General features: G+C 46.4%; 1 protein-coding gene across 1 annotated transcript; it reads left to right on the forward strand.

Moving 5' to 3' along the window:
- Positions 1-770: 770 nt before the first annotated feature.
- LOC136496592 (organic cation/carnitine transporter 4) lies at positions 771-4,412 on the forward strand. The gene is made up of 3 exons (XM_066492305.1): positions 771-1,270; positions 2,910-3,771; positions 3,888-4,412. Exons 1-3 carry the CDS (start codon positions 868-870, stop codon positions 4,204-4,206), a joined length of 1,584 nt encoding a protein of 527 aa, XP_066348402.1. The 5' UTR covers positions 771-867; the 3' UTR covers positions 4,207-4,412.
- The last annotated feature ends 10,976 nt before the right edge of the window (positions 4,413-15,388 follow it).

Consider the following 15,388-nt stretch of genomic DNA (forward strand, 5'->3'; position numbering starts at 1 on the left):
ACGGAGGACGCCAGTCGTACAGGCCTTCTGTAGTGTGGAGTAGTGCCCAAAAGAATCTTTGGGCCCTATAAATAGTAACAGGTATCACCCAAAAAATGCTGCAGTGTGGAGCTTCACTGCAAAATCATTACTAGGACCCACTGAGTAAGAATAAAAAAATGTCATGCATGAATAGATGAGCACCAGCCTGAAGATCAATGCATCTGGCTGAGCATGCAGGTACCAGGAAATTCTTATTTTATGGAGCAAGCACCGGAGCAAGTACTTGCTCCGCTCCGGCGTCGCTGGAAATTAGCACCGTAGCATGCAGTGTAGAGAGCGGTTCCAATTCTTCTCTCTCCTCTTCTGGCTGCACTTAGGCCACACGTTGTGGACGGTCTGAGAGCATATCGCTCAACGATAGCCGATAGGGATGACATCTATTTTTCATCTCGGTTCGTGCTACACCACTTTAACTGATTCATAATTATATTTTTCTTGGAGCTGCCGACACGTTTGACCTTTTTTTAGAAGCTTGTCACTGCAGTGCGAGCGCCGCGGACAGCAGAGTACACAAACAAACCAATGCGCGTCCAGATACGACGCACAAAGGATTTCCATAGCATCAACCGGATGATTGCATCAGGACCGTCGATTACCACGAGCCGCGGAAGCTTGCGCGACGGCGACGGCGACGGAAGCCCGTGAATAGTAGGCTTCGTGCTCTGGAAACCAAAGCGTGACGCCGTTAACAGCGGCGCGCGTGCGCGCGCCGTCGAGCCCTCGACGCCTGCTTCCGCCTCGGCTACAACTACAAATAGCGCCCCGCGACGCACTCGGCGCCCGGAACGCACACGCAGCATCAAAGCGACACTGCTAGCAGCAGACATGTCGACGACGGAGCCGCTCCTCTCGGCCGGCAATGATGGCGAGGCGGGGAAGAAGAATCAGAGCAGCAGCAAGGGGCGGCGCGTGTGCATCGACGAGGCGCTGTCGTCGTACGCGGGGGAGTTCGGGCGGTGGCAGCTGCGGCACTTCGTGGCGGTGTCGGCCGCGTGGGCGCTGGAGGCGCTGCACACCATGGTGATCATCTTCGCGGACCGGGAGCCGGCCACGTCCTGCGCCGCCGCCCGGTGCGGGGACCCCTGCGCAGGCTCCGGCGCCGCGGCCGGGTGGGAGTGGGCCGGCGGCGCCGCGGCGGCGTCGACCGTCGCCGAGTGGGGCCTCGTCTGCGGCGAGCGCTACAAGGTCGGCCTCGCCCAGGCCGTCTTCTTCGCCGGCTGCATGATCGGTCAGTGCTCACTGCTCACTGCTCGGCGGTGCTCTAGTTCGTTGGTTCCGTTTCGCCGTGCCGTGCGTGTGCGTATCTGGATTCGTTTTCTGATGCGCGTTCGTCGTTAGGAAATGGTTTAGTTTTCGGCAATCATTTCGCGTGGAATCGGTAGCTAGTAGTAAAGGCCCGGCTTGGCATTTTGGGGTCGACAGTTGGGTGCGGGAATGTAAAGCACGGGCAGGAGTAGCGCGCGGAGCTGGATATTCAAGTCCCACCATATTCGGCAGGGAGCGCTGGAACGCGCGCGAGGAGAAGACAGAATTGAAGAGCGCGACGTGACGCGATCTCGTCGTCGTGGTGCGCTTTTGGCCGGCCGTCGGCGTCCCCCGCCCGCCAGCGCTGCAGCTTTCTTTAATTTGCTTGGCCAATCCGCGGCGGCCGTCGATTGAGTGTTTCGCTTCCGACGGCTCGGCCACAGGCACGACACGAGTGCCAACCTGCTGTGCGCTGTCGACATGGCGTGTCTGATTGATCCGACGGACGAGATGGTCAGTGCCATTTCATCACGGGCGCCGTATACATGTGCGCGAGCGCGACTATTATGGACCACAGCTATCTAGGCGTAAGGCCGCCGTAGGCAGTGGGCATTAGGCGAGAGCAATCGTATTAGGCAAAAGTGCAGCCGTTGTTTGACTTCAGAGCAGCGGCGCATCTTTTTCCTCTTGTCGGCTTTCCCGGTAGATGTCTCTGTTACAACTTTGACACTTTCTCATGTCCCCATCTACCGCAGAGAGTGAGTCCAAACCACTGTTAGAATGGTCTCAATGTCTCATGCAGATGTCCCACTCAGACACGTAATTCCCCAGCGTCACAGCTTCCCGTGAAACGAGACATGCCGAGGAATCTTTTCGGCTGATCCTAGCATCCCGCTGCATGCATCCACTAACCTGTGGCTCCGGACCGTGCGCTGGATGCGGATGCCATTCACAGATTATAGATCAGAACAGATGAAGCCGTGTCAGTCAGTAGCTATACTCGTGGCTATCCATGGTTTGGTTTTAGAGAGATCTGGAGCTGGGCTACCTTATCTTATCATTTTACGATGCCAGTTGCTATCATGTTGACTCCGTACCATCTTCGCTTCTGCTATTTAATCCACCAACTCTGTCACCGTGTGACGATGGATAGATAACATACAGAGGATGAATTAAAAACACACACCGTATTATCGTTTGGAAATGGTCCATGGATATACTCATATACAGACATACAGTGGCCATGTTGGTCATGTCAGCCACCGATTGGTCTACGAGACGCCGTAGCGCGACATGACACGTACGCACGCGTCACGCGTGGAGCAGATTGCCTCGCCGTAGGCCCGTAGCATGGCTACGTGGCTGCCCCCGCCGCGCCAGGTGCCACGACGGCAAGTGACGGGGAGGATGTCACGGCGCAGCCAATCAAAAATCGCTTTGCCTCATCCGATCCGGCTAGTACTAGTACTACCCATCGGCTCTCCTTTTCTGGAATTTCCACCTCACACGCAAGCGGACAAAAACCACCAAGGGCCTTGGGGCGGGCCTCTTTAGCGTGGGCCTTTTACCTGGGCTAGCTTTTCAGCTAGATAAGGCATTTGACTCTCTTCCTCTGCATGCAGGCGCGGGCGTGTTCGGCCACCTCTCGGACTCGTTCCTGGGCCGGAAGGGGTCGCTGCAGGTGGTGTGCATCCTCAACGCCGCCTTCGGCCTGCTCACGGCGGCGTCCCCGAACTACTGGGCCTACGCGGCGCTGCGCCTCCTCACGGGCTTCAGCACGGGCAGCGTCGGCGTGCTGGCCTTCGTCCTGGCCACCGAGCCCGTCGGCCCCGCCCGCCGCGGCGCCGCGGGGATGTCCACCTTCTACTTCTTCTCCGGCGGCATCGCGGCGCTCGCGGGCGTCGCCGCGCTCTTCCCGCGCTCCTGGCGCCTCCTCTACGTCGTCACCTCGCTCCCGTCGCTCGCGTTCGCCGTCGCCGTCGTGCCGTTCGTCTCCGAGTCGCCGCGGTGGTACCTCGTGCGCCGACGCACCGACGACGCCCTCCGGGTCATCCGGGACATCGCTGCCACCAACGGCAGGGCCGTCCCGGAGGATCTCACGCTAAAGCTCGACGACGAGGACGAGGAGGAGCAGGGGAAGGACGGTGGTGGGGGCACGGCCAAGGCGGCGGCGGCGTCCGCGTCCTCGGGCTCCATCTTCGACGTGTTCCGGTCCCGGACCACGCGGGTGCGCCTCGTGCTCTCCGTGCTCATCAACCTCCTCAGCTCGGTGGTGTACTACGGCCTCAGCCTCAACGTGGTCAACCTCAAGACCAACCTCTACGTCACCGTCGTCGTCAACTCGCTCGCCGAGATGCCCGCCTACCTGCTCACGGCGCTGCTCCTCGAACATTTCGGCCGGAAGCCTCTGGCCATCGGAACCATGCTGCTCAGCGGCGTCTTCTGCACCGCCGGGAGTCTCATACCCGGCGCAGGGATCATGAGGTCCGTCCGTCAGACTGATAGTGATAGCCTTTCATCAAGATTCAATTCTTCAAAATATCCATATATATGTTCCACTAACGAACGTGCACTTGCAAACTGCACACAAATGTGTACAGGGTGGCGCGGATGGTGTGCGGCGTGGTGGGCATCTTCGGCATGGCGGCGACGTACAACCTGCTGTTCATCTACACGGCGGAGCTGTTCCCGACGGTGGTGCGGAACGCAGCGCTGGGGTGCACGGCGCAGGCGGCGCAGATGGGGGCCATCGTGGCGCCGCTGGTAGTGATGCTCGGGGAGAGGCTGCCGTTCGCGGTGTTCGGCGCCTCGGGCATCGTCGGCGGCCTGCTCGTCTTCTACCTGCCGGAGACCATGAACAAGCCCCTGTACGACACCATGGCGGGGCTGGAGGAAGGGGAGAAGAGCGTGCTCAAGTGACACGATGGGGCGAGGTCGGTCAGTCGGTGGCAAATGTTGGCGGCTCAGATAAATGGTCTTCGGACCCTTTTGTAGTCTCCTGTTTTGTGAGAAACTTTGCACAAGGCTGCATCGTCGGAATGTGCATCTCCACTGTCCTGTCTACAGAATACTGATGCTGTGAATAACACATATCGATCGAGGTATATATGCACGTGTTGTTTTCATCAAGAAATCTAGACAAAATCGAGTGACTCGTCTGCAATAGTCGACAGGCACTGCAGGTTGCCGGCACGTGGAGGTAGAGCGCTGCAACAATGCAAGGGCCGAGGGCCTGTTTAGCGCAACATCAGCTTTCTAAACATAGATCCAGAGCATTAGCTTCACAATAGAGCAATTTCACTCTAAAACTGGTCTCCCACCATAGAACTATAATACACTTGTTTGGTTTGGATGACATTGACAGGCCTGTTCATCTGAACTTATCAGCCGACTTATCAGATAGAATCTACGATATTTTTCTCTCATAACAAATCAGTTTCAGCCGGCTTTAATACCAGCCGAACAGGCCCTGCTCTAGATCTAGATCTAATAACTTTAGATGTTAAGATATTTTCAACAATAGACAAAACACTATCAAACCCCCTCTTGGACTACTGAAAACAAGGGGCAAATCATAGTCAAAACCCCTACAATCACCCCTATCGACAAGTTACAAACTAGGAAGTTGAGAAACTATAGTCACAACTCCTGCAACGGACCCTTGATCACTACATGCTACAAAATATAGGGCAATCCATGGACACAACTCCTATAGAGATACCAAATCACAACAAGCTGCGAATTAGGGGCGGAGAGTGAGATAGTTAAGAACATGTGACGATCCTAAATCAAAACACGCTGCAATAGGGGGACAAACTATAGTCACACCCCCTGCACACAGTAAACCCGGCCCTAAAGAACATCAAGCGTCAAACTATGGGCAAACCATGGTCACAACCTCTAGAGCGACCCTGGATCACACCATGTTGCAAACTAGGAAGCAAATTATAGTCTCAACCCCTATAACAACAATATATCACAACATACTTCAAACTGAGGCAACTCCAGCAGCTTCTCTAGAAATCTATTTGTATACGCAGGTGCATCTAAAGATGTGTAGAAACGTCCGTAGAATGACTTGCCTCTATTTAAAAATGGAGGTGTTGCTAAAAATGAAATATGTAAGTAGTGGAAGCAAGTTGAGCAGACGTTAGGGCAAAGCACGTAACCCTATTCAATATGCCTGTTGCGACCTCTAATTAGTACGTGTGTTGTGATCCGTATTCATTACGGGTGCTTCAACTATAATAAAATATATAAACAAGTTGTGACCCATGTTGGCAAATTATAAAATAGTAGCAACCTGAGCGCTAGAAAGGCAAAGCCCGTAACCCTAACTGGTGCCTGCTGCAACTCTAATCAGTATGCTTGTGAGGACCCCTAATTAGTATGCTTACTGCTGGGTATGCACATTGCAACTCGTAATCAGTAGGGATGTGGTAACCCTAATCATTATGGACGAATAATACACGAGACTTGGATCCAGTACTCTAAAAAAATAGCAACCTGAAAAGACGTACGAGAGGGGAAACCACATAATCCTAATATGTATGCTTGTTTTGACCTCTCATTGGTATACCTATCGCGACCCCTAAATAAAAGGCAAGGTATGCACAATCTATATGATGTAGAAAACTTAGATTGATATCATCGACATAAATTTCTACAAGTTATATAAAGACACCAAGTCGTGTAATTATTTGTCCACTTATGTACAATTGGAAACAAAATCAACAAAAATCGGCATATATTTAGTACAAGTAACTACATTATATATAAATAAGTTGTTATTACAGAAAATATATTTTGGAATATATGAATCGTGGACGTAGGTTCATAGATCTCATCGCCGTGGTGCAGTACAAACAAAAAAAAACGGGCTATATATGTGAGAAAGTCATCACATTTCTTAAAGAAGATCAAAGCAAAAGTATAAATCAAAGTGGCCCACGACACCATGCCCCTCCCGACGGGCCTCAGGACGGGAATGCTTTTTTCCCCCTTCCGCATAGGCTATGAGGTAGCCCATGCGTAATCCGCAACCCGACGGCAGTTCGTACTGGGCCTCAGGGCCGGCCTTTTGTCATCGCAATCGATATGCATCGCGAACATCCAGGAGCAGCTGAGCCAGAGAGAGCACAGCAGAGCCAGAACCGGGTTTAATAAAATAAAATATTATTCTGACTAATTTATTGTGAGAAAAAAATGCTGTTCAAAAAAAAAAGATAAGATTATAACACAAGAGAACACGGCCAGACGCGAGTACGCGAACCCCATGTGCAGTGCATGCGATGCTAGACGACGACGACAACCACTGTTGCCGGAACCATGGAAACAAATCCTCTACAGACTACGGTTACGCTAGAGAAGACCGATCCATCCATCCATCGATGTGCAGACAACCGATGGCATAATGGTCTTCCTGTTCAAAGCAGACGAACACAAAGACACGCTACTCCGTCCATACCAAAACGAAAAACGGATGCCCCTTTTGTCGCAAAGTGTAAATATGTTTTTGTAATAAAATACTCTTGTGTAGGGACTTGTCCTTTTTAAGTTGAAAAGTAATTAAAAGGAGTTGGGAGAAAATTTATAGCACATGAACTTTCCAAGGTTTAGTTCGTTTTGAATTAGGGTTCGGGGGGGAAAAACATCGTCTTAAATAGGATCAGCTCTGTGCTATGGAAACACTAGTACAGAGGAGGATCGTAGAGAACGGATTCTGGACAGTTTCGGTCCGAGGGTCGGGTCCGGGGTCCCGAACCCGGTCAAGGTTGCACGGGGGGCAGTCAAAGTGAGCAGATGACAGGTGAAGGACTTGTCAGTTGTCGCGTCCCTCGTCCCATCTCATCTCCCTCCCTACTGCTGCTGCCTTGCCGTCCCGTACTCCCCCGTCCTCCACGCCAGCTGCCCGGGCTCCGCTCAGCTCTCCGGTCCAACACCGACCGACGAAAAGGCTCTCAAGCATTGCCGTGGCGTCCGGCCGGCCGCTGGGCCCGACGCGACGCGGCTGGGGATCCTGTAGGCCCTGTTCGACATACCTATGTTTAGTTTGTTTGGTTTTTTTAAGTCAGAATAGTATTTTTTACCCTAATAATTTAGGCTGCATTTAGTTTGCAAATTTTTTAGCAAAATAGTACCATAGCATTTTCGTTGTTATTTGGCAATTAGTGTCTAATCATAGTCTAATTAGGTTTAAAAGATTCGTCTCGTGAATTTCGTCTAAACTGTGTAATTAGTTTTATTTTTTATTTATATTTAATGCTTCATACATACATCTAAAAATTCAATGTGACGGAGAATCTTGAAAAATTTTGCAAAATGAAGTGGAACTAAACGGTACCTTAACCGAAACCGTGTTCTTGAGCCAGTTTTAGTCAAACGGTATTTTTTTTTGGCCGTTTCAGCCGAGTTTGTCTGAGCGTGCGATTTTGTGGAAGCAACGACCGCGAGCATGATTCGGTCGGGTGATTTGTGTTGTGTTGTCCGTCAGTGCGTGCGATGCTGATCTGACCAATCTCTGTGCTAGTTTCGCTGGCCACTTCCGTCAGCTTCGGCATTGTGCTCTTGACTTGGGTCATCACGTACTAGTAGTAGTTTTTTTTTTGGTTTATATCCTGGATTGTCCAAGAAAACGCACCGGGGATTAGGCTTTTGGTACTCCTATATACCGCGTCACCTTGTAGAACAAGGTTTTCATGCCATTTTCTTAAATTTCCTAGGTTTGGGTGTTTGTTCAGCAACTAAACTGCATCCTTTTTTTCAAAGAAAGAAACAAAGAAAGAAAGTAAATAGCATCAGATGTTTTGCTCGGTAGCTGATGCCTTTCCTTTTCTCTTTTCACCTATATAAGAGATGGAAACCTTTTCAGCCATAGTACTCCATTTACGTTTGTCATTTTAAAATTGGAAAAAATCTACATAACCCTCCAACTATTTAGGATGGACTACTTCACCCCTCAAACTATAAAACCGGATTTTCTACCCCCTAAATTTTTCAAAACCGGTCAAATAACCCCCAAGCGATTTTGAACGGTGGTTTGCTACAGTGACGGTGGTTTTGTCTTTTTGTTTTTTATTTATTTATGCTGAATCTTTGAAAAAATCATAGTAAATCACATAAAAATCATAAAATGGAAAATCCAATTTTGTTGGACTCCACATGAGTAGATCTACACAGTGAACATATAATATGGTATGCTTTGGTACAAAGTTTTTGCTGTAGCTTTAGATATATGCTTTTCTATAGTTAATTTAAATAATTCATAGATGCAGCTTCTATGATCCAATTATGGTGAAATTTTTATGGTGGGCTAATTATTGTATGATTGAACTATAGTAAAAATTTCATACTTATTGGATCATGTATAACTTAGTTATAGATTTATTTAGGTTTATTCTTGTTAAATCTATATTTTATCTATAACTAAGTTATACATGATCAATGATTATGAAATTTTTTCTATAGTTCAAGCATTCAGTAATTAGCCCACCATAAAAATTTTACCACAATTGGACCATAGAAGCTGCATCTATGAATTATTTAAATTAATTACAAAAAAGCATAGATCTAAAGCTACAACAAAAACTTTGTACCAAAGCATACCATATTATATGTTCACTGTGTAGATCTACTCATGTGGAGTCCAACAAAATTGGATTTTTTTATTTTATTATTTTTCTGTGATTTACTATGATTTTTCAAAGATTCAGCAGAAATAAATAAAAAAGAAAAAGACAAAACCACCGTCACTGTAGCAAACCACCGTCCAAAACCGCTTGGGGGGTTATTTGACCGGTTTTGGAAAGTTCAGGGGGTAGAAAATCCGGTTTTATAGTTTGGGGTGAAGTAGTCCACCCTGAATAGTTGGGGGTTATGACTTTTTCCTTTTAAAATTTGACCGACAACTACTAATCTATGAACAACTGAACATTTTAGTGTAAAGACATAGTCCCTCGTTTCTCAAGAGATTGGCTAGTCAAAGCCAAAACATTATAAGTTTATAACCCAACTTATACAAAGCGGTATCGATATTTATGATAATCAGGTTAATACATTCAATATGTTACAATATACGTCCGTAGTATATCGACTTGGTGATATAATGTTGACATTTTTCTCCATAAATTTAGTCAAACTCATGGTAGTTTAACTTTGACTAAATCTATGAGATTTGACAATTGACAATATGTTATAAGGAATAATGATTAGTACTTAAAATACAAATGGAATTGAATGCTTTCTCATTTTACATACAAAAACAAATGTAGTATTAACTAGCTCAATTTTCAAGAAACTAGCTCCGATGTACCTGACTTCATCAAATGTGGCATTGCCCCTGCTCCATCCGATTCTAAATTACAAGTTACTTTTGTTTTTTGAGTACATAACTTTTACAATATATCCAAATATTGTGTATATTTAGGTGCACAACAAAAGGTATATACTTTAAAAAGTCAAGACGACTTATATTTTAGAAAGGATAGCAAAATTGACCATGTGTCTAAATCAACTCTGCAAACACCACTTGACCTTTTTTCAGTTTTTTCTAAAGTGTCGTTTGGATGAGATAAAGATTCTTGGATCTTGTCATCTCATATTATTTGTGTTGAAAGTACTCCATAATGTAGTCTATTTGGATAGAATTATAGGATTCTGAGTTTATCTTATAAAATTATTGGAATCCATCTATACCCAAACGGACCGTCTAACTTATTGTTAACCTAGATTTTGACATGAGCTACTGAATTTACATATATCGGTAGGAGCGGGTCCACATTGCTACCCTCGGGTTTGTTGGGAACTAAACCTTTTCAAATGGTTAGCCGTTTTGATCATTTTTTAGGAACGTAACTCGTTATGTATCTAGTTATACACATGTCTAGATACATAGAAAAAAACTATAAATCTAGAAAAAGTTAAAACGGCTTACGATTTGTAACGGATGTTGTGGTTGGTAGCCCGAGGTGTGGCAACCCTTTGTCGCACTGAGGATACCTGTAGTTTTTAAAAGTTGTCTTACAATAAATGCACATTTAGATCATGAACCACCTAGATCTAATATAGTTTATTGATTTCTCTGTCTTTAAAGCGGAATTACTACATGCAAGAATAATATTTGAGGGGGTGTATTTTTTTTCTAGTATCATCATTCTCCCCCAAATATTCTAGAAGTGCACTTATTCGGGACGTGGGAGTAACGATTTGTATTGTTATGGCTATTAGAATTAGCTAATATCTGCTCCACTCCAATTATAAGTTGTTGAAGTTTTGTTTAAATTTAACCTCTTTTTTTTTGCTATGACTATCAAATTACTCGTTAGATAGGCCATCGAATATATTCCACCCATTCTAAAATAACTGCATGCATAGAGTCAATCTTTTCTCTCCCAAAGTTCACCAAATCTATAAAAGATATTGTGTGTTTAACAAAATATATTCACTAGTATATTATAATATTTTTTAAAATGTTAGTATTTTTTAATATACTTTACTATGAACTTAGTTAAAATTAAATAGGTTTGATCAAATTTTTAAATAAAGCAAATAATCAATTATTAGTACTAGCCAAGTCGCCATGAGAACCTGGCCTAGCCGGCTTTGCCAATAGCTTTGGTTTTGCGGGTTCGTTTCGGAGGAGCGCATGGCGATTTTTTTAATTTAAACACTTTTTGAAAATTAATTTTAAATCTAACACTGTATGTTTTTTAACTAACACTTTTGGTCGCGTCTATTGCCATGGCGCAGTCAAATGCCTGTGCCGTGTCATGCATGGTGGCGCGGCAACGGGCTGACGTGGTGACGACCGAAATCGCTGACCGGTGACGTGGCAGGGCTTGCCGCGCCACCGATCTTGGCGCGGCAGTGCCGCGCCCTAATCCATGGCGCGGCAGAGCTGAATAAAACCCCCACGGCCAGTCCCTCGCTGCCCAAGCAGTAAGACCGCCTACCCTCGCTTGGCCGCCGCGCCCACCGGCCGCCCGGCCCTCCATTGCCGCCTCCCTTCCTCCTCGTCCTCGTTCAAGGTAATGACACATTTTTTATTTTCGTTTGAATGGTGGATAGGATATTATGAAAGGGAGTTAAGGTTAGAAGAAAAATTATGTTTGGGAACTATGGGCTACGGTTTGAAGGAAAATATTAGTTTGATTTTGTCAATGTTAAGGTTAATTATTTAGTTAGAAGTATGTTTACCATGTAGATGGAAGACAAGTGTTGTCAATAGACCGTGCGCAAGTTGAAACGAATATGAAGCAATAAATGGACGATAAGTTGCCACATAACATTTTCATTGGTTTATGAGTCTGCAAGTTTTCGTCGACAATATTCGTTCGACATAAGTTCAACGTAACGAACTAAGTCCTAGGAATGTAAGGATCCCTCAAACGCCTCTTGGAAGCATTGTCGTCCGGTGGAAGAAGTGGGTCGTCGTACTCCACCTCAAGAAGGGGTACATCTGATGCGGCGTGGGAGGGACCATCCTGTTATAAATTGATAAACAAAGAGTTAGAGTATTCAAATTAACAATATTCAGATTAACATTATGTAGCATTGCAAAATTTAAACTACTTGTTATACAATACGAACATAATATGAAATCATCTGCTGTCCTCGTCTTCTATGTCTGCTAGCCTTGTGACCATATTGTTTGTAAACGGAGCAAAGATTTCTGCCACGGGTCTCATTGAAGTCTCCCTCACAGTACATGTCTTTGCCGTACCCTCTCATAGCGTCTATGTCCCCCTTGAGTTGGTTCTTCTTCCTCCTACCCTTCTCCACCTTTCATTAGATCCGGATGCGGCACATAGTCATAACCATTATAAGATGGCCACTGTGTCGGGTCAATGTATGGCTTGAAGCTCATCTCCCAAATACTAACGGTGTTCGAACAGAGATACAAAGGTGACATATATGGCAGATCCTCATAGTTGTACCCGTGAACCCTATAGGCCATGATTATATGAGAGCAAGGGGCATGCATGATCTGAGGGACGTTGCAACTGCACTCTACCTTTTCAAGATCAACTCAGTAGTTTCGTCCACCATAACGTTCGCCGCCAAAGCTTATGCCACCCTTGCCCCGTACACTAAAGATATGGCAGTGAGGTCCATACGGCTCGGCGGTGTGCTGCTTGGCCAATTCATCAGCGTCCTTCAAATGTTCAGCTTTGACCTTTCCAAAATGCCTCTGCTCAGCTATATTCCTCTGCGTAAGTTCCTACCTCTTCACAAAATATCCGTTGCACTTATAAAATGAGAAGTTAATAATTCCAAACACAGGTAATGATCGAACTTGAGTGAATACATGGTTGAAGGACTCCGAGGAGTTAGTGGTCATGATGTCATATTTGAAACCCCCCTCATCATATGCTAACACCCATTGAGTCTTCTGTTCCATCTGCGCCTCTAACCAGGCCTTTCCCGCTTTATTTACCATCTTATCTAGCTCTTTCTTTATCTCTTTGAACTAGTGCTCTGTACATACACAACATAGAGCCTTTACCTTGTCACATACCTCCTGCTTCCGCTAACGCCACCAGAAATTAGTGGCAAAGTGTCTCATGCACCATCTATGTACTAGAGGCGGGAACCCGTCTATATGCTTAGCTATAGCATTAAGAAGCCCTACCTGATGGTCCGAGATCAAACATATAATGCGAGAGGGGCCCAGCACTTGTACACGTAGAAAGCCGCATGAACTATGACCACGATTCATTGTTCTCTCCCTCTGCCAAAGCAAAAGCCACGGGTACTATCTGGTCCTCAGGATCAACAGTAGCAGCCATCATCAAGGTGCCCCCGTACTTTCCTATTAGGAAAGTGCCATCAACAAGTACGACTGCTCGATAAAACTAGAATGCATGTTCCGTTTGCGTGAATGACTAGAACACACAATAGAGGACATGCTTCATTGGGTCCCAAAAACACATCCCTCTAGTGTCCACAAACCATTTCAAGCCAGGATTGTAGTAATGCAATGCACATAAGATGCGGGGCACCCTGTTGTACGCTTCCTTCCAACTACCCCATCGAATCGCTAGAGCAATTTGCTTAGCACACTAAGCCTTTTCGTATGTCACATCGTACTTAACGAATCCAGATATGGACTGTTGTAAAGAAGACACCGAAATGTCGTTATTATCATCAACAAGCCCCAATATATGACGGGCAAGGTAGCATGCAGTGAGCTGCTGATGATTTTCCTCTACCCTATTGTCTAGGCAAGTGTGGGGTTCGACAACTTTAGTTTTCCTCCACTTGCCATCACTCTGTCTCTTCTGTGCATTTAACCTCCACATACAACCATTTTTGCATATCACGTGGAACCTTAACTCCTGGTCCGAATGAGTGACGGTGTATGGCCTATGGCGGTGTCGATGCGGGACCCACATAATACCCCACAAGTAAGAGATGAGATCTAGTTTAATTAGGATTGCTCCCATGTAATCCTAGTAGTAATATTACCCTGTAATCCTACTAAGACTCTACATTATAAACTGACTAGGACTCCGGCCTCCTGACTATATAAAGGAGGGCAGGGCTCCTTAGATCGGGAGAGCAGAAGGGAGTTAGACAACACTTTACAATCAATCCAACACAAAGGCTAATGCCGACTAGACGTAAGGCTATTACTCGATCACGGTCGAGGGCTCGAACCAGGATAAAATGACTGTCTCTTGCGTTTACCGTCGAGTTCTGCATACGCTAAAGCCCGAACAAACTACCTCGGGTACCCCCGTGGCAGGCTATCGATGGTGAAACATCAACAGCTAGCACGCCAGGTAGGGGCTTCTAGCGAAATCGCAATCAAGATCTCGATGAGCCTCAAGATCAACAACATCGTCGACGTATGGCGGCGGTTACTAGACGACCTACTGACAATACTTCACATCTCAAGCAACCGGTGTCAGAAGATCTAATCAACACACCTCCACACGTCAAAATCCATCAGAGTCCGATGCGTCGTCTCTCGTGAAACCAGAGTTCTTGGCAACAAGATTTGCTTACAGACATTACAGCAAATGCGGAATAGCATAACGCACCAAGTCAGTGGAATCAAATCCAGCCCACAGCCATGACGGCGATGGAGTCTATCGGCATGATGTCCTTTCAGCAAGCAAGATGATTAAAATGATCAAGATTTCTGAGACCAGCATGCATAAGCACATGCACATACAACATCAAGCAGCATGCATGTATTCGACGAGATTAGCACCAAAAAGCAAATCTGCAAAGATGATCCTGCGCGCGTCAACATTGGAGACCAGCGCATCCCAGCTCAGCTTCACCGAGTTTGACTCCAACTCTGCCTGAGCTCAACTCTGACTCTCCCAGAGTAGCGACTGTCTGACTCCTAGCTCTGGTCGGTGGATAAGTTCAAATCAAGTTCAAGGCGGCCATCCAGATCATAGCATCAAGCCTGACCAAGTTTGACTCTGATTCCACTTGGACTCAGAAACATGTGAACAACAATTCCAGTTTGAGTCCTACTTGGACACGGCGGCACCCATCTGACTACATCAAGCTATGGGTGAGACTTTGCACTGTGTCGAGCCGTCGTCGAGCCACGATCGAGCCGTCAGGCTGCCTCGAGCCGCAAGCGAGCCTTCGAGACGCCGTCAAGCCATAAGTGAGCCGTCCAACTGCATCGAGCCGTTCAGCGAGCCGTTCTACTACATTGAGCCATCATGCCATCGATCGAGCCATCCAGCAAGACGTCGAGCCACATCCATCTACACGGATACTATGGCTCATCGACTCTTCCACACGGTCGTTAATCAAGCTAAGTCATGGTTTAATATTTTTTTTCAAATATTCTTTAATCATCATATATCTCTGGATATTATCCATATGCCTCCGTGGCTCTACTACAGTTAATTTACCTAGGTTGCTGAAGCCTTAATCTGTGAAGCCTACTCGCCGAAAAGGCGCGAGAGGTGTTTAAACATAACAGGCTACCTACTGAGGGAAATTACATGGCCTAGTAAGAGCAAGACGCGAAAAAATTTAATATGCATTTTATAATGTCTTCTCTTAACGGTTGTTAATTTACTTGGGTTGCTGAGGCCTTAATCCGTGAAGCCTACTCGTCGGAAAGGTG

Source organism: Miscanthus floridulus, chromosome 12 (assembly GCF_019320115.1).
Source record: "Miscanthus floridulus cultivar M001 chromosome 12, ASM1932011v1, whole genome shotgun sequence".
Taxonomy (NCBI): domain Eukaryota; kingdom Viridiplantae; phylum Streptophyta; class Magnoliopsida; order Poales; family Poaceae; genus Miscanthus; species Miscanthus floridulus.

Bases quoted from the DNA above. Each gene is read 5' to 3' on its own strand.
- LOC136496592 (XM_066492305.1), top strand. From the start codon at position 868: ATGTCGACGACGGAGCCGCTCCTCTCGGCCGGCAATGATGGCGAGGCG. The intron at 1,271-2,909 runs GTCAGTGCTCAC...CTCTGCATGCAG, and splicing joins CTTCGCCGGCTGCATGATCG to GCGCGGGCGTGTTCGGCCAC. The intron at 3,772-3,887 runs GTCCGTCCGTCA...AAATGTGTACAG, and splicing joins CCCGGCGCAGGGATCATGAG to GGTGGCGCGGATGGTGTGCG.